The following is a 19,024-nucleotide window of genomic DNA, read 5'->3' on the forward strand; positions in this document are numbered from 1 at the left end:
ATTCAGCCGTTACATGAAAAGGAATCAAAGAAATTTGATACAATGACATTCCAAATCCACCACATACAAAACTCGCCCAGAGAGCAATTCAAAAACGGAAGAATTTGAAGAGCGCCGCGTGTGTAATTGCGCCATGGCGAGACATCAACGCTCTCCCCTCTCTCACCTCTTTCTTTTTTATACAGAAGAAAAAAAGTTCCCTCGCTTTTTCTAGCGTCAAGTTTATATTGGCCGTGGTTACCATGCTTCGCGTCAAAGACTAGGTGCTGTGGTGGCGCGATCATTGGAAGCGTTGTTACCACTGCTTAGCTAAGGTAGTTTGTGGCATAAGTTCACTTTGTGTTGTTTTATGTAGATTGTGGTTAAGTACTTACGGTATTATTCTAAACGAAGAATGTGCGAAGTAGCAAGACACTTACAAATGGATTCTATACGACAAAATATGCTTGCTGTTAAGAATCGTCTTGACGCCAGCGCTGCTAAAACCAAAGAATCAGAAAGTTACCGAAAGAGCAAACAATTAGAAAAAGACAGTGGGATATGCACGGGGATTTTTGATCCTCTTGTCGAAAACTTTTCAGTGTCTCGAAGAAGCTCCGCATACTCATCGGGATGTTCTTCGGTATGTTCGAGTATTCCTACCACGCCAAGTCCTGACATAACCACCGCCTCTTCTGCGTATTCATCGGCCACATCATCGTGCTGTGACAGTGAAGCCCAAACAAGGAGAAAATCGGACATTGCAATGCCTTTGCATCAGTACTTGGATAGCGCAAACAACAACAATCATTGTTCCCGAGTTCCATATCATCCAGAATTAAGTGCAGTGCCATCATCGCCAGCAACGCTAAATTTATCAGCTACTGAAACAAGAACGGCATCACCATCAGTTCATTTTGTGGCCTCGCACAGAAGAATTAACCCGCAATCATGTACATCCACCAAATGCGATCAAAGCACCGCGGAAGATAACAGACGTCTTCGAGACCCAGTTACCCAGAAAACTTTCGAGAAACGGCGACTTCTTGGAAAGGTAAATATGATAGCAATTTGTTAAACGAGTGATTATGAAAACGTTTTTCTATTTACGTGTGTTTGTTTTTGTTTCCTCTTACCTGAGGAAGCGCCAACCTCGTTTACACTTTCCACCTAGGAAATAAATATTGTTTTACCCACGCAAAGACCCGGCTGAAACCAATCTTTTTTACTCGATTGCTAAGATTTAAGGAAATAATTTTCATTTGCAACTAAAGAAACATTTTTAAACAGATTTCATTTACTTTTATTTAATCACCTTTAATTTATATATTCATGGCCATGTATAACACTTCAGCAATTTAGGTTTTAAACCTAAAACAATATCGGTTTCATTTTACGTTCGTAAATGTTTCATTTTGACTATTACAATTTAATGTAAGCTGTGTTCAAAAAATGTTCTATTATGCGCAGGGAGGTTTTGCCAGAGTTTACGAGGTGGTTCAGCTTGACCAAGCTGGCAAATCTACAAAAAAGCGTACCTGCGCCGCGAAAGTGATCGAAAAATCCCGGCTTAGTCGCCCTCAACAAAGAGAGAAAGTTAATGTGGAAGTTGAGCTCCTCACGGAAGCCAGAGGACATCCGAACGTCGTACAATTCCTCGATAGCTTTGAGGACGACAAAGCAGTGTGCATCCTTTTGGAACTTTGTAACAAAAAGGTTAGTTTTTGCCTGGGTTTTGAAAACAACTTTTGACGCACAAAATATTTTGCAAGGCATTATGCTTATTTTCAAAATAAACCTTACACTGCCGGCAATTAAAGCAGCACAGTCGTTTCTTGGAAGTGTGTGCTCCCTTTGACTCTGGGGCATTTTACACAATGTTCCCTTACACAGATAAAAGTAAAGATAACATTTTTGGAAAAAAATTTCAAAGTGTTAATGTTTGAGGTTAACAAGCGTTTTTGAGAAAATAACTATAGGGATAACTAACTGACAACTTCATATTTATAACTGTTCGTTCATGTTTTGCTTGCATAGAGTTTGGCGCAATATTTAAAAAAGAAGCAAAGTCTTGGAGAACAGGAAGTCTGCAACATCCTCCAACAAGTGGTTGCTGGATTGTCGCATCTTCACGGAAAGGGCATCATTCACAGAGACCTTAAACTGGGCAATATCCTCCTCACCGACGACATGCAAGTGAAGATTGGTGACTTCGGGCTTGCCACTCGTGTTGAATGGGGCAAGAAAAAGTAAGTTTCAATTGAATAAAGGCTGGATATTCCATAACACTGAGTATTATAAAACTAACATCGTGCAACTTATTACAGAACAATTTGTGGTACCCCAAACTTCATAGCCCCAGAGGTATTGCAGCGGCAAGGGCATGGCCCAGAAGCGGACGTGTGGGCACTTGGCTGTCTTTTGTACACGTTGCTGGTTGGCAAACCGCCGTTTGAAACTTATTGTTTGAGGGTAAGCATATTTATTATTAGTGAATATTGGCAGTCGTTTTGCTGAGCAATAATTTTTTCTGCTTATCGACTTAATTTGGCTTTAGAGTTTGACACTTTTTCCCATGATGCCTTTTATAAAATGTACTTTCATCGGTGACATGAAGCGTATATTCGTCAACGGTTTTTAACACCAGCGTGTAAAATAACTCGTCGTGGACTTAGAGGGCCTTTAATGTTTCGCACGAATTATTATACTTCAAAATAAATAGGGAGGCGTACTTATTTATTTCGGCTGTTGGCTTTATGTGTCATAAAACGAATAGCAACCGCAAGTAAGAATGCGGAAATCGCTTTTTGTTCTCTCCTTATGTTTATTGGTGTGTTATTCCAACGCAATCTACTTTGCCATTAATAATGACGTGATAAAAACGTAACCTAGCAACGTTTGAACTCTTTGTTAATAGGGCAGATGTGATATCAGCGTTTTGTCGGGGAGATGTTTTGTTTTCATAGTGTAAGTGTAGCTAACCGTCGTACATACTGCGGTCGGTGTCAGTACAAGCCGTTCTCCTTTCAAAATGCCCAAGAAACCTTAGCCAAAGCGTTTTCTAAAACTAAAATAGTTTACGGTTTGACGCACTTCACCTCGCCTTCAGAACACAACGCGTTCTATGTGTCATAGTGTAAAGGGAAATATAGGGATACTGTGTCCTGCAACAAACCCCTTTCAGATGTTTTCGAAGACATGTTTTTGTGTCAGAAACTGAAAAATGTTTTGCTCGTATCCTCACTTGTAATCCGCAGCTGCATGAGCTGGAACCAAACGCTACTATGGAAATTTGTCCTGTGACTCACTACTCGGGAAATTTATGTGACTCCTGGAGCTAGTCAACAGGAAGGAATAGCCTTCCAAAAACCTCAATATTAATTGTTCAGCACTAAGTTAAATGCGCAAAGTTTATTTTCCAGCTGTGCTACTGGAACTGTCAATTAATCTAGCGCTAATCGCTTTCCCCAGTGTTTGTCTCGCCAGGCAGATAAATCAAAATGTTCTCCCTTTCTCCCAACGAACCCCACTCACGACAGGGCCTGAAATAGCAGTCAATACGAAAGCGACGTTATTAAGTCAAGGTTTTTACGCGTATGTTGTGGGCCACGCGATTCTGAAAGACGCTGCCGTGAGCAATGCGTAAATTTTAGCGTACTGCGGTAAAGCTAACATTAATTTATCTTTTCTCAAGTGCTGGTGGTGTGGTTGTTTAGTGCGTCATGTCTACTGACACATAAATTGCGTATTTTAGGACTCGGTGAAAGTTCCGGGTTATTTTTTTAGGAAATTAAAAAAAATAGAATAATTAGCTTAAATTTTTTGTTTCAGGAAACCTACCGGTGCATCTTAAAGAATAGTTACCGCATCCCTTCAACAGTCTCGTCTGAAGCAAGCGACCTCATTCGTTGGATGTTACGTCATAAGCCAAAAACACGCCCAACCTTATCCGAAATCTCATCGCATGCGTTTTTCGCCAAGGTGAGCAATAATTATTCTGTCACTACAGTATTCATAACCTATTTATATGTGGCCATCCAAATAAATTATTGCCAATAATCGCTACCATCACTTTCTGTCTTTGTCTTTACAGCACAGTGCTTACTTGGCCTCGTTGCGCCCATCAGCGATCAATCAAATGACATCATCAAACGAATCTTCGCTCCCACAAGTATCCAAGTTGGAGGTCGTTGAAAATAACAACAGTCTGAATGTGCCGGAGCCGTCACCAGCGAACACGTCATCGGATGATAAATCGCGCACATTGGCCGCTTTGAGTACCAACGATGGTTCACTAACCCAGGCTAACGAGGTTCAAATCGTTCAAGTCGAAGACTTGTCAAATTCTGCTGAACAAGTCACATCCGGACAGAAACAGAAGGGTTCCGGTTTCAGCAGTCCTGTGAAGTTTCTTGCCAGCCGGCTGCAGAAGAAACTTTCCAAGATGCCTTCTCCTGGAAAGTGTGTACGTGCTGCAGCCACTGCTACTATTGCAGACGGACGCAAAGGCGCCATCTCCTCTAAACAAGAATCCTCTTGCGCACAAGGTTGGCATTCTGCGAATTAGCTATATTTGGTTTTCACGGTTTTCTCGATTGCGTGTTCATGTTCGTGTTAACAAGCGCATCGGATTAGTAAGGTTAAGTGATTTTATCTCACCTTTGTACAAGAAGGCAAATGTTGTTTTGTAACTTTGAGATTCTATTTTTAACAGAGAACCTTCTCCCGCGAAAGACTGATACAAATCAAACTTGTACACCTTCCGCCACCGTTAGCCCTAAAATCTTGGTCAGCAAGTGGGTGGACTACTCAAATCGTTACGGATTTGGATATCAGCTTTCGAATGGACGTATCTCTGTGCTTTTTAACGATGGAAAACACATTTCTATGCTTCCCGGCGGAAAGTAAGTAAAGCTTCAAACCAAATTTTTTGTCTTTGTCTCACTCTCATCCAAGGGTTTTCGTGAAAATAATGTTAATTTTTTGCTGATTGCAGTGTAATGGAGTACACATCAAACGAAACAAATGGTGTCGTCAAGTTTTCCACAAATTGCATTCCGCCATGCTTTGAAAAATATGCAACTATGTTGCGCAATTTCTCCGTATACATGGACAGAAATTTGCGCCAGAACGGAAAGACTTCGAGCAAAGAGGAGGTAAAATTACTACTTGGGTACTACAACATACTACTCAATTAACATACCATGGTCACACGGTATTTGGGTAATAAGTATTAGTATGTTCATGATTTTCTTTTTTTTGCAGAAAGCGGAAGACGCTCGTTTAATCACCTGGTGCCGTACAGATGATTATATCGCCATGTACTTCAACGACGGTACACTTCAAATAAACTCTCGGAAGGACCACGTGAAAGTCAGCATTACTTCCATTCACAAGCGTTCGTCAATGCGCATAACCATCATGGATTCGGTAAGAATTTAAAACTTTTCGTTTTGATTTAATATACCATTACGTTAGTGTGTGGATTATAGGCTACTGTTTGCTTACGATACTTGTGGGCTTTGGACTTTAATATAATTTTTTTGCAGAAACGAAATTGCACAACTTATGAAGGCACCTCATTTGCCTCCACTGCTAACGCAGATGTCAAAGCTCGCCTTGCAGCAATCCATCAACAATTTCATTCTATCTTTGCTGATGTTTCTTGTGAATCTCATCCTTTCTGTGCCGTTTGCAGTAACTCTTGCAGTGGAGGTGCTTAGAATCATTATCGTTTTGAGAACTCGCGTCTGTGCAATAAACAGCTGTTAGCACAGTTTCCCCATAAAATAATGTTTGGAGAAAATATTGATGCAGTAAGAAGAAACCAAGCTTAGCGTTACTGTTGCCCTTCTTCAAAGCTGGTTTACATTGTTGACACTGCCAACCGTAGATAACGTGTGGCTTGTTTGCTGCTATTTTTAAGAAGTAATTGCCTGTAAACGGTTTGAATGTCGTAGTACAAAGACCGCTGAAATTAGTAATTTATTTTTGCTTTTACATTCAATCTCTTTTGTCGTATGGCCAGCATGGATGCGCCAAACACTTTTATCTAGTTCTAGTAAAACTCGCATCTCTGTGTTTATTTATTATAGATGGACGAGAATGAATTTAAATTCGGACTCGAGACGAATTTTCATTCGAAAACTTTTTCTGACTTTATTGCTAATTCCGTTGTGTTTAATTTATTTCACAATCTTATTTATTTATTTATTTATTTATTTATTTATGTGCGTGCTCCATTGTTCATTTTTGGCGTCTGCCTCAATACAAAAGATAAACTTTAGTCTCCGTTGTGAATTAAGAGTGATTTCTCACCTATATATTGGATATACTGGTTGCTCGAAAGGATCTGGTGTCCAATTTGCTTAAAAGCAGGGAATTACTACATATATGGAAATCCCATGTTAAAATAATAAAATGGCGAATATAGGAATAACGGAAGTCGCTTTTAAAAACTTAATAACATCGGTTACAATTAAACCCATATATATATAATTGCATTGAAGGATGCGGTCTATAGAAGTATAGAACATTGATACAATATACATTGAGGTAAATGAAGCACTTGCCTCCGTAAACTTTCTGTAATTATAAAACAAAAAACGTTTAGTGCTCAACTACATTTAACAACAGACTAAACTGCTGGGGCGGCAGGACTATACCACTGACGTGCTTGAAACTTTTTCCTCTGTATAAACATTTTAGCCTGGCTACAATTATAAAAATGGTTTTAGGGCGAGTAAAAACACTGTTCCTGGATGAAACACTTTATAAATTTACTTTCTTGTTAAAAATATAGCGTAAACTCTTTATCAGAGTTTTTTCGGAAAAACTTGGTTTATTATATACCCAAAAAGTTATACTTTAAAGTTTTATCTAACACACAAAAAATTTGTAAAAACGCCCAGCATGATCTACATTGTGCCGCAATACAAGTTACAATTGACCGCATTTGCTGTCACTTAAAGCGTTCAAGTCAGCATTGCGATAAAATCGTATGCAAAATGTAATAAATAATAACAAAAATAATAGTCTTAGAACTTTGCGTACATTTCATTTTTTATAGTATTTCTTGGTACCATTTGTAGGTTTATTACAAAATTCCATAGCGTCCATATAGTGGAACTTGATTTGATAATTAATAATCACGAGGGCAATTTTGCTGTAGGCTACGCCATTCTCGACATCAAACAGTATATCCTCGTCATACTTAAGAATGAGAAAACCGCAATAAAACGCCCAGGTTTAGACCACTTCTACAAGAGACACGTTCAAACAATCTTTGTGCTAATTTTAGCAAAAAGATTGATTTCTGACAAATCAATGACAAAAAGAAAATATTTATTTAAGAGGAATTATTCTTTTACCGAAAGAAAGACTTCTTCAAATGAAAACATTTCATTTCAACGTAAAAAAGTGAAATAAGTCATGCTTAAGATGTTAATGACAATATTACTCCGAGTAAAATTGTTCGTTGCTAGCTTGCTATAACATACAGTAAACGTATAGGCCTACAATATAAATGAGAATATTTGTATCACTTAAAGAATTGTTATGTGATTACTGATTACGTTGAACCAATAACAACCCAAAAAGCTGATAGCTTCAAATGAACGAAAGTTTGCTCTGGCCCACCAAAAGTAGCTAATATTATACAAGGCTGCTTTTTATGTTAAAATCATTTTTGCTTAATTGTCAAGAATGGTTTCTTATACAGTTCACTATTTGCATACACAATTGATTCATATGCTAGCCTATGTATACTAGCACAAATAACTGTTAATTGTCACAGAAGTGTTACAGGAGATAAAAATATGAAATAGCAAATAGGCCCGAAAATCTTGGATGCTGTACAGCATATATGTTATAGAAACTGAGGAAGAAATAATCTGATAAATTAATGTCTATGAATAGATCTATAATTCATAATTAATTGATTATTTTTTGCTGCGGTGTAAAATTCAATTAGTTAATCATTCTGCAATTACACCATGGCTATAAGGCTATAGTGTATATTTGCTGCAACATTTACAGAAAAATGATTAACTTAGCTAGACTTCATGGCATCCTCTTACGTTTATAACGAATTACTTAAACCAGCTTTGGAACGTAATTATATGCTAAATGATTATGCATACTACATATTGTTTACTACAAAGAGCATTGAAGTCAACAAACTGATATCGTAAATTCTACTTTTGATATGAGAGAAAGTTTACTATAAGTATCTTGGTATAATGGTATACGGTACATATCGTATATAGTCTACCTTTGTTACGCGTTTCTTCCAGGAATTGTTTTTCTATGACTTATATGGAAATTAGATAAATAATACAGACCTCATGCACAAAAAGCTTGCAAAAGCGAGACATGCGATATATGTTTTCTACAAGTCGAATGTATTAGTAGATTACTAGATTACCAAAAACCTCATACTTTACCAACAAAATAATAATTAAAAACTCAATTTACTGTACTCCCATAAAAGTATAGCAGCAATTATAATACGCTATAACAGCTGTATTCGCTTTGTTAAACTTACACCATGTCCGTGTAAATTTCACTCCCTTCCAGTGATGATAACTATACCTATAAGAAAAATGGGCAACATCATCTGCCAAAGCCATTAATTTGTTAAAGAAACACTTCTTGTTTCATATTGTTTATTGTTTTTCAATGCAAAGAAAGTTGAAAAGACGCGAAAGAAAGTTGGCAAGTCACTTCTTGCTGATGGACAATGGGCACAGATAAATTATTATCCAACATTTCGACTCCATGGCGCCACCTGACCATACCATGACTTTTTTACTTTTAGTTGACGAGTTTTGTCACCGTTTGGGCAAAGAATTACAAATACACAGAATTCAACAGAGGTGGCAGTCGGTACTTTAAAAGTACCGTCGCTAACGGTACCGGTACTTGGCAAAATATGTACTGACGGTTCCGGTGTTCGGTACTATTTTAAAAAAGTAGTTCGGTACTTTGTCGGTATTCGGTACCGGTACTTTTTGTGTAAAAGTTATTGCTACTTATTGTTATTGCTAGTTATTGGTCCGTGGGTTGAATCGTCCGCGGGTTGGATCGTCCACGGGTTGAATCATCCGTGGGTTGAATCGTCCGTGGGTTGAATCGTCCGTGGGTTGAATCGTCCTGGGTTGAATCGTCCGCGGGTTGAAAGGTCCGCGGGTTGAATCGTCCGTGGGTTGAATCGTCCGCGGGTTGAATGGTCCGCGGGTTGAATCGTCCGCGGGTTGAACCGTCCGTGGGTTGAATCGTCCTGGGTTGAATGGTCCTGGGTTGAATCGTCCGGGGTTGAATCTTCCGTGGGTTGAATCGTCCGACCACCGTGGCCGACACTGCACACAAATTTTCAATCGTTAATGACTCGAAAATTATACGTCGTAAACCGATCGGATATTTACAGGTTAGTAGCAAAAACATCTGAATTTCTGTATACATCATAATTGTAAAACTAAAGAAAATGCATTTAGTGTAAATTAAGTATTTCTACAAGTGATACATTTGTAAAAGTTTTTCTTGTTACGCCGCCCCCCCGTTGTGAGAAAAAACAGGTCACCACAAAAAGAGAACACAAGAGAACAATTAGTCGAGCTAGGAGTGCGTGAATGAGTAAACGAAAACAATACGCTTCAATGCGGAGAAACAGCAAATATTATGACGTAACAATTGATGTATTTCAGAATCCAAATTTCAAAAAATACAATTGCCATGGTGACACACTTCAAAATTTTAGTAAAAATGAACCTATAGTGAAAGTCAAGAAACCATGTTTAGACATAGCTCATATAATAGACAGTTTGTCATCTCTCGCGCCCCCCTTATGAATGTTACACGCCCCCCAAGGGGGGCGCGCCCCCCAGTTTAAGAACCACTGGTATACGAGAATGGTTTTTGGACAACTGAATTTGTTGTTTGCGATACAAAATCCTCTAATGCCCACAATGGAGTGAAATGAACATATATATTTCTAAAACGAATTAATTAACATGTTTTGGACAAACTTCAGTCCATCATCAGAGCAAAAAATGAATTAAATTTAAAACACTATGGGCCTACTTCCAAGAAATGATGGGAAGAAAGGGTAGCTCCTTTACAAAGAACAATAAACTTCAAAATTGATTTTACGAAAAACGATGAGCGAAACAAAAAAACAGCAGGCCTATGACATTAGATTGACTTTGGTAGTTAGACAATGAAGTCTGGCAAGTATGACGCAGGAAACACAAACAACATTATTACAGCCTTCAGTCCTTCACATTAGGCCTCGAGACAAACAATAACCTATAAGTCGTAGTTTTAATGAATTTATAAAGTTCTGCAAATATCTTTTCTAAGGACGATATTCAGTTTTCTAATGCCTGTGTATTAAAAATGGGGTTGTGTTGTTTGATAAATGAGATTTCATGCATTTTTCTTTCATAATCATTTTTGTACATTTTCAATATTTAAAAAAGAGAGTGAACATCTCACCGAAAGTAGGTCAGGCAATTGAAGACAGGCAGTTAGGTTACAAGAATAGGTAGGCTATGTAAAAAGTTGATTTTAGTTATTTAAGGTTTTACTGAAGTTAAAATTAGGTTAGAAGGTAGATGTAGGATAGGTTTAGATTGCTGTATTACAACATTTACGTGAGATTAAGCTAGTAAAAAATAGCTTCGAACGCACTTTTTTTTTCAGTGATATAGTAGCAGCCTTTAAAAAATGAAAACTGTTTATTATAATAACCTATGTTATCAAACTTCCAACCTTTTCATTGCATGATTTGGTCTTTTATGGCTGATTTAACATAAGCTAGTATTTTTAATTACGTGTGTTCTGCTACTTCAGCAAAAAATTGGCATGCAGTTTTTTGTTTCCAGTTATAGCGAGTATTTCATCCAGCAAATAACTTACAGCTAAAGAAGCTTCGAGACAATGTTTGAAATTAAAACCTCATGGTTAGATAAGCTACATAGTTTAATACCCAGGACTTTTGTGTGACTGTAACTGCATGGATGACATTACAAAGTTACCATACACGGTTGCACACCAAAGATTACTATTGATCCCTGGGATGACGTTTCCTTTGGTGGGGTTTTATTTTTACCTTACAACATGCACAATAACAACTCCTAATCTTGCTCTCGACGTTTCCCTGCATTTATTGCTTTTAGTGGAATATTCGTAACTTGCTTGTTTTCTGGTTTACTTTAGTTTCGTTTAATTTTAATATAAACGCATTCTGGGTTTGGTGGCCGTGCAAACCTTCCATCGTTGTAGCACAACCGTAAATAAAAAAATTGTACGCTTTAAAGCCCTCCGGGCTTTGCCGCTTTTTCCCGTTGTTTGATTGTTTGTGAGCGCACTTCTTGTTAAACCATTCTACAACGATCGAGGCTAGCACCATCGTTTTCGCTACCCACAATCAATGGCAAGAAATAAACAATAGGCCTACAATTATTATTAGTAGAACAAATATTCCTAGTAATCTAATCTTTAGCCAGACCAGGTATTATACTGTATGTCATTGGCCAGACGTATGTTTGATCACTGCTCATTCAAGTATGTTGCGGATAGACGGACATACTTCACAAGACGGCAAACACATTTTCGAATATCATTAGCTATAGATCGACAACGTTAAATTTGTAGTATGTTGCAACAACAAAGCATACAGGGCCGGCCTTAGTAAGCGCGGGGGCAAATGCAACAACTGTTGGCGAGTCCCCTTGTCGATTTTAAATAAGTATAATGTAATAATATTAAACGCAACCAAATAGTCAAGGCCTATACTAACTCTTTGCATATTGGTTCCCATCAAAGCTTTTCATCGTGATATATTTTCACCAAGACGTTCTCTTTCGAGACCAAATTGATAAATAACACTGTGATTTGCGCAAAATGAAAGCTAAATTGTTACTTTTGTTTTGGTGCTACTGCTAAGAAGCGCAGGGCCCAGGCCCAGTGCATTTGCATCACTCGCGTTGGCCTAAGGCCGACCCTGAAAGCATGAACTTGCTTTAAACGAAATGTTTTAGGTTTGTTAAATTATCAAGAAATTAAATTGCTTTATATCAAAGTTTAATCAAAGCTGGACTATCCACGCGTTTTTAATTAAAAAACTGACGCAACTGGAATTTACGGAAGTAGTTCCGTAGCGGAGAAGACGGGAAAGGATTCTTAGCTTTGAAAAAAGAGGCCTCTACAGCCTACGTTTTTCTTATAAAGGAATGATTTTTCTTCTGTAAAATCATTTTTTTCAATTTTGCCCTTGCCAGCAGTGGCAAATTAAATTTCCTTTCGGTTTAACATACCTGGTAGGTTTATAGGCAAATGGCATGCACATTACCGAAAATATTATGAAAACTTGAGAGGCAGAGATAATGGGTTGTGACACATTGCCGGACTCATCAGTGCACTTCTCTAAACTATAACCTACTTTTGGCAGAATCTTGTCTCGAGCCTTTCCATTGCTGTATCACACCGGAAGGAAGATTGAACATTCTTCATGGACTCATAGAGTGTCATAGGCTTATGTGACCTAACTGTTATAATAGGAATTGTTTTCAATTATTTTGCAATAATTGCATGGCCACTTCGCTTTGTTTTTCGACCGTTTAATAGCAGTATTTTCAGTGTACAAACGTTTATTGGTTCCTACATCATAATTCAGATGAGCGGATGGTCGATGCAATGCTATAGCCTACAAAATTGATGCGACGTAACCACCGTACCTTCTAGGATGCTTTTGCCGCCTTTTATTTCTTCAGTGACTTTAACCTATGACGTTTTACACTCTATTCTGGACTTCTCAAAACTTCAGTAGGTCAAAAGAACACTCCTACTTTTCTGTAGAAGTAATTTTTTTTCGATCGGTGGCGATTATGCATGATTATGGTGGGATAACATGGAACTGGTTCAACTGTTATAAGATGTCTAAAATATTTTTCTTTATAGTGACTGCAGGATTGGTTGATTGGATAAGCTTGATGTGTTCAATAAATGAAGTTTGGTAGGCTTAGGCTTAGGCTAGGCTACATTATGTAGCCTACATACCGCCGCTTTTAGTACTGGTAGGGCACGACCCCTCCACTTTTAAAGAGAAAACGTGTTACAGTGTTAAAAGTATCCGCCATATAAGCTAGCCTATAGGCTTATAGCCTACTAGAAACTTGTTAGCAAATTTTGAAGATCAAACAATAAAAATTTCGCGTCTCTTATACTTTCTGGGTCTAGTATACAAGTGCACAACCAGATAACGTCACAATTTGAGTAGTTGGGGTCAAGCATACTAAGGCATCCTGTGGTTGTGCATTTGTATACTAGGCCTAGGCCCTAGACCCTACTTTTGCACTCCAGCTCAAAGCCCTGAATGGAAAGGAGTTGTGAGGTAAAGGTAATAGACAAGAAATTATGACATAATAATTCATCAATATTTGATCCTGATAGGCCTATAGGTGTGCAAAAGTAAAAGAGACCCAAAATCTGTTTATATGAAACGTTTGACGTGAACACGAAAACAATGAAAAACAATGTTATGTGTGAAGTGGCTCCAAGAAAAAATGCGGAATTGACACAATCACCTTTCTGATACAAATGAAAAGGGCGATTTACCATAGTACTATAGTATAGAAAGTGTGACACCTGCACAAGCGAGATTAATCAACGTTCACATGAAACTTTTTCATTTTTATGCCGATTTATCATAAATAAACAAACTTTTATTGCAATGGCATTACACGCCAGGACACACTGATGTCTCCAAAAAAAGGATACACTTAATTTTTCAGCCTTGGGTTACGACTCGCAGTGCACATGCTGCTTCCTTGTGCAATGGAATTTTTCTTTTGCACACCCGTGATCTTAATGGAAATTGCCAACTCTGCAGTCTGGTATGTTGATTCATATAAATGCAACTTTGGACCAAATTATCTGGATTTAACCAGTTTCCTTGTTTGATGCTGTTTTGTGACGAATTAGTGCACTTCATGGTACACTGGTGTGATTTATATGCACACTGAATGCAGTTATTGATCATCTCTCAGGACACCTTTTAGGCTATGACAAAAAGATATTCGCTTGTGCACTACTCGTGTGAAGTATTACACAACGAACTTATCTGTCATAAAGACCGCGTATGCTGGCGGTTATTGTTAGAATATGAGCGAGGACGATTGATGGTTGATAACTTGTTTTACTTCTGCTTCGATGGATGAGTTCTCATTTCTCAAATTTGCGTGACTATGCTGTTAGTTGCTTGATTCTGTCTATACAAATTACTAAATTATAAAGTTCCCATTTTATTTATTATAACACAAAGGTTTTCACCTTCGGGCAAAGCTTACTGAATGTTACATAGCGCTGTAGTAACCAGTGAAATCGATCACACGAAAAGGGAAGATTGAAAATATTACATCAGTATTTATATGTGACACACCAGTTCAAGCGAGGAAATTATCTGACGTCATTAAGGAAAACTCAAGTCTGGTAAACACTGAATTACAAGATCCCAAATTAAATTCCAAACATCTCAAAACAACTCGTGACTCGTGACGTAATCGTCACAAGGCCATCTCTTAGTACACCAGAAGAAGCAAGCTTATACTTGCGAAAGCTTGTGTAAAAGAATCAAAAATAAAGTTAATCTCACACTGCCACCTTTTATCTTGTTTTTTTATTTTACTATAAACTGGATTAACAAGGTTCAGCCACCATCGACTTGACAACTTTGTAGACACTTATTGAGCAGCAACATTAAGTGGTACTCACCTTCAACTATATATAAAGGGCTGAAACTTGGCCTTTTCTAAATGCAAATTCTTGAAATTTTGCCAGAACTTGATACCATAACATCTAATATTCCAGAATAGATATATTAGAGTGACCAAACATTTTGTTTAACCTAATTGCTGAACTCGAAGCAACAGTTTTTTGTTTTCATATTTAATTAGTTTATGTTAACAACCAATGTTATGTAATCCAAGCGCAATTGTCAAGCTACATAATCAACTTAAGCACAACACAGGAGCAGAAAGCAAATGCTTCATCATTGAAGAAGCTGTAAACATCTTCCCGACGTTAATTTTGCAATGGCATAAATTGTATTATCAGTTGCACAGATCATTAAATACAACTAAGGGTATGCTTAAGGTTTGGTTAAAACTCGAGAAATCCAGAATTTACTGAATAGGTGTGGGAATAATCAGACTGAAATATTGGTAACTGAGAAACTCGATGTGAATAATGATATACCCACAGAATACGAGTATTAGAAATTATCGCAATGTCAGGGCGAGGACTTGGCCTCGATTCGACTTAATACATCCTTAAATTCTTTAAAACAGCATTTTGGCAGTTTTATTAACTGCAGTTTTCACTTTTCAGAGTTTCTAGGTTGAGTGTAACATAGTTGTCGATCGTTCGTAGGCAGATATATGTAATCCGTTTATGTTGTAATTGATTTGAAACATTCCTGGAATGAATTTTAACAGCGACGTAAGTAAGATACCATCTGGTATTCCGCCATACCCAATTCCTGGAATAACTGATTGTAAGTACTTCTACTTATTGTATTGTCAGATATAGCAAAGATAGAGACTTTTTAAATGCTTATTTATATCAAGGCTGTTGAGTTGGCACACAGAACATTTGACTTTAATCCTAACTCCTCGACCACTGACTCTTGACTTCTTTTATTTGAATCATATTTTGCAAATCGAATATCTAACTAGTCAGCTCTTAATTTTATCTACCACCTTGTATGTTTGAACTATGTTAAAGTGATACCAAAACTAATTACATGAATATGCATAACCTAGTTAGTAGTTATAACTGTTTGGAAAAATCTGATTAACATTGTATAGGGTCATACAAAGTAGAAAATAACATGTTTAGTTGTTGATATTTACTGACAACTCCAGTGATCTATAGAATGCTTTGAACTCTCAACCTTATTTTATACTGCAATTTACAGATATTTTAGTCGTTTGTGTGGTCATATTTTCCTTCTTTACGGTAATTTTGTTTGTATTACCTCTTTATTTGATTTACCTGTAGCTATTAAAACATTATTAAGATGTAGAGTTCATTCAGGGATCAGAAAAACAAAAACGTTGTTGTAAACTATCATATATATATGCTGGGATATAGAGGTTATGCCCACCTGGGATATAATCTTACTACCGGTTTTTGGGTCCAGAATATTACTTTTAACCTGTGCTCACATGTAAACCCATGCCACGGTTTTGCCTTTGGCGACAATAAAAGAATTGCACCTCACCCCATGAAGTCTTACTCTATAATATAATTATTGTCAAGGTAACACAACTTCCTTCAAAATTGCCTGTTTGGCTGACCTTTTGCAACAACAACTTATTTTTTGTTACATTGTTAAATGAATTTGAACGGATGTTATGCATTTGTGCACTTTTGTATATATAAATAATAAAAAATTAATATTATCTGCTTTACTCTCAAGTAATCACAACTAGAACGGCCAAGTGAATCATGTGGAAAGGTGTAAGCGTGATACCTTAGTTGCAGTAGAGAACTGTCTTAATGCATTGTTTATTTAACATTGGTTAAGGAAGAGCGCAAGTCGGTTATATTGGCAGTAATGATTTGATGCGGTCAGAGCGAAATTTTTTTTGGTTGATCTATATAACATTTTGTACTCGGCGTATAAGCTTCACTGCTAATTTTTTTAAGATACAGTAGTTTGGATGCGCCCAAAAGTGGGTAGATATACTGGCATATACGATAATTTACTGGTTAGTATAATTGAACAAATGCCTGGCGAAGACCCAATGTAATCTCTAACAGTAACATGTGTGAAATTCTGTGAATAGAACATGAATCCGAATATTATGCACATACATAGGCGCCAGCTTAGTAAAATAACTGGACATGCAGTGTGACGTCATCACATTCTGTCGTGACGTCACGTTAGTAACTCACCCCATTCGCAAAGCAGATCATGTCAAGTTTTGCGATTAAGTAAATGCTAAAGTTACTCTAAATGTTCCTTTCAAACGGCGTAAAAATGTAATCGTAAGATGTTCCACGTTGCTTAGATTAGATATACGAAAAGTGTAAACACTTCTTTAGAAAACAAATTAGAGAATTTTGAGGATATAAGTCATACTGTTCTTTGTTTGGAAAATTGGTACTACAACAGTTTTTTATAGACGAATACAACCACCCAATCAAAGCAAAGTATATATGCATTAAGAACGTACATTGTTGACGATTGAAAACGCTCAACGTAATTAAAATATTTTCATGCGGACACCCGACACAACAATGGTAAATGACCCTACCTATGAGAACAGATCGAGCCAACACACCCCTTGCAATATAGGCTTAAATATCGCTTTCACAAAACAAAAATGTGTGTCTGCTAATCCCATATATTCAACGTTGAATGAAATAATATATTTTATTACTTTGAAACAACAATACTTTGTTCAAAATAACAAGAAATAAACAATAGATACAAAATAAGGTTTAAACCTCAAGCTCACGCTCCTCACCCAGAATGCGCTGCAAGTTGCAGGGTTTAAAACAAAGACACGCAGTTTGTTGTAAAGCGGGAAGGACGCTGTTAAAGTGTCCATTAATGAACAAAAACTTCTTACACTGCAGATTTTGCCAAAAACAAACCAATTTTGTTATGCTTAAAACCCATTTCCACTTGATTTTATTAAGTAAAAATGTACGAATAGTTAATGCTTTAACAGGTCTTTATACTTCTTTATAGGGCTATAGGCTACAAAACGATTTCAAGAAATAAAACTGTGTGCTTACATTAACACGATAAGAAACCAGTCAGAGATTATTAAAAATTTAATTTAGAGAAACTTTGAGTGTTTTAACGCGTCTTAGGATTACAAAAAAACGCAAAACCTTGGCAAAGTCTAGGACTTGCACGTGCTCGCCCGCACTCCATAAAGTCTATTACAAAACATATTGAATAAGTAAAAACATCACTAAAATGAAGAGGAAGCCAATTTTAATGTTTTTGTGAAATAACTTACGGTATATATATATGTACATACTGAATTCTAAATTGTAGTGTATATATAATTTCTTCACTTATTTTTTTATACATTGTATATGTATATTTAGTTCATTCGTCCAATTTGTGGCTTACATACAAGAGCGTATAAAATCTACTTGAAGACTAAATTTGAAATAGTATGATATACAGCTTTGAAATTTTGTGCAAACTTATGTAATTAATCTTAATTTACCTGTCATTTCTCCCAATTTACGCCTCAACATCCAACAACGAGACTCAGTATGCCTTATTGTCAATCATACATGATTGTTTTCACTGCCACCTGCTCTAAAAGTATTTGATGACCGATGGTGCATTTATTATATCGAGATCCTATAAGAAAGAGCGGATTATACTTAAAGAAGTACATGCAATATTTTGGTAATCAGTCGGAGAATGAGTAGGAGAATCAGCCAGTGCTGTGTGAGTGACCATTTTTGAAAATATCAAGCTGTTGGCCAGAGTTTTAAAAGAATACAAATATATACTGGTGCAATATGGTATTTATTAGCATACTCTTGCACCAACTTGACATGTTAAATAATAAACTATTACAATAATGAAACAGGAAACTTAGTAAGTTAGTATACACATAGTGGACCTCATATAACAGTTTAGTCGAGACCAGCGAAATTATTCTGTTATATGCAATATCTGTTATATTCAAAATTAACCCTAGACACACAGTTCAGGATGCTGCGTGTTGCGTAACTTTGCAGTATACGAAATGACATAAGTATACTGTATTTTATTATATGCCTTGTTAACAAAATGTTACAAAATCAGACAGTTTTTCATTAATTTATTGAATCTTCTATGTATTCTCTTGTGAAAACAACTATTATATATATGTATGATACTGTTAGGGAAATTGGTTATCATAATATCATCTTTTTGGAGTTACAGTATTACTGCTTTGGGGAAAAAATTTAAAAGAGAGTTTCTTATTACGTTATGATATCATACTTACTATTATTCTCCAGA

At 36.8% G+C, this 19,024-nt stretch overlaps 2 protein-coding genes across 6 annotated transcripts in view; both read left to right on the plus strand.

Annotated features, from left to right (window-relative positions):
- The first annotated feature begins 312 nt into the window (after positions 1–312).
- Positions 313–6,265, plus strand: LOC143460401 (serine/threonine-protein kinase PLK3-like). The gene is made up of 10 exons (XM_076957892.1): positions 313–1,033; positions 1,450–1,695; positions 2,017–2,228; positions 2,307–2,451; positions 3,811–3,960; positions 4,073–4,526; positions 4,694–4,883; positions 4,976–5,135; positions 5,245–5,409; positions 5,529–6,265. The coding sequence occupies exons 1-10, from the start codon at positions 395–397 to the stop codon at positions 5,700–5,702; spliced, it is 2,535 nt and encodes an 844-aa protein (XP_076814007.1). The 5' UTR covers positions 313–394; the 3' UTR covers positions 5,703–6,265.
- A 9,105-nt stretch (positions 6,266–15,370) lies between these two features.
- Positions 15,371–19,024, plus strand: part of LOC143458637 (nipped-B-like protein A) — a 28,681-nt gene continuing 25,027 nt past the window's right edge. For all 5 annotated transcript variants that reach the window (XM_076955463.1, XM_076955467.1, XM_076955468.1 and 2 more), the window contains exon 1: positions 15,371–15,532. In XM_076955463.1, coding sequence (XP_076811578.1) covers positions 15,460–15,532 — 73 coding nt within the window. In that variant the 5' untranslated portion in view covers positions 15,371–15,459. The remainder of the gene's footprint in view (positions 15,533–19,024) is intronic.

This window comes from Clavelina lepadiformis, chromosome 5 (genome assembly GCF_947623445.1).
Source record: "Clavelina lepadiformis chromosome 5, kaClaLepa1.1, whole genome shotgun sequence".
NCBI classification, from domain to species: Eukaryota; Metazoa; Chordata; class Ascidiacea; order Aplousobranchia; family Clavelinidae; genus Clavelina; species Clavelina lepadiformis.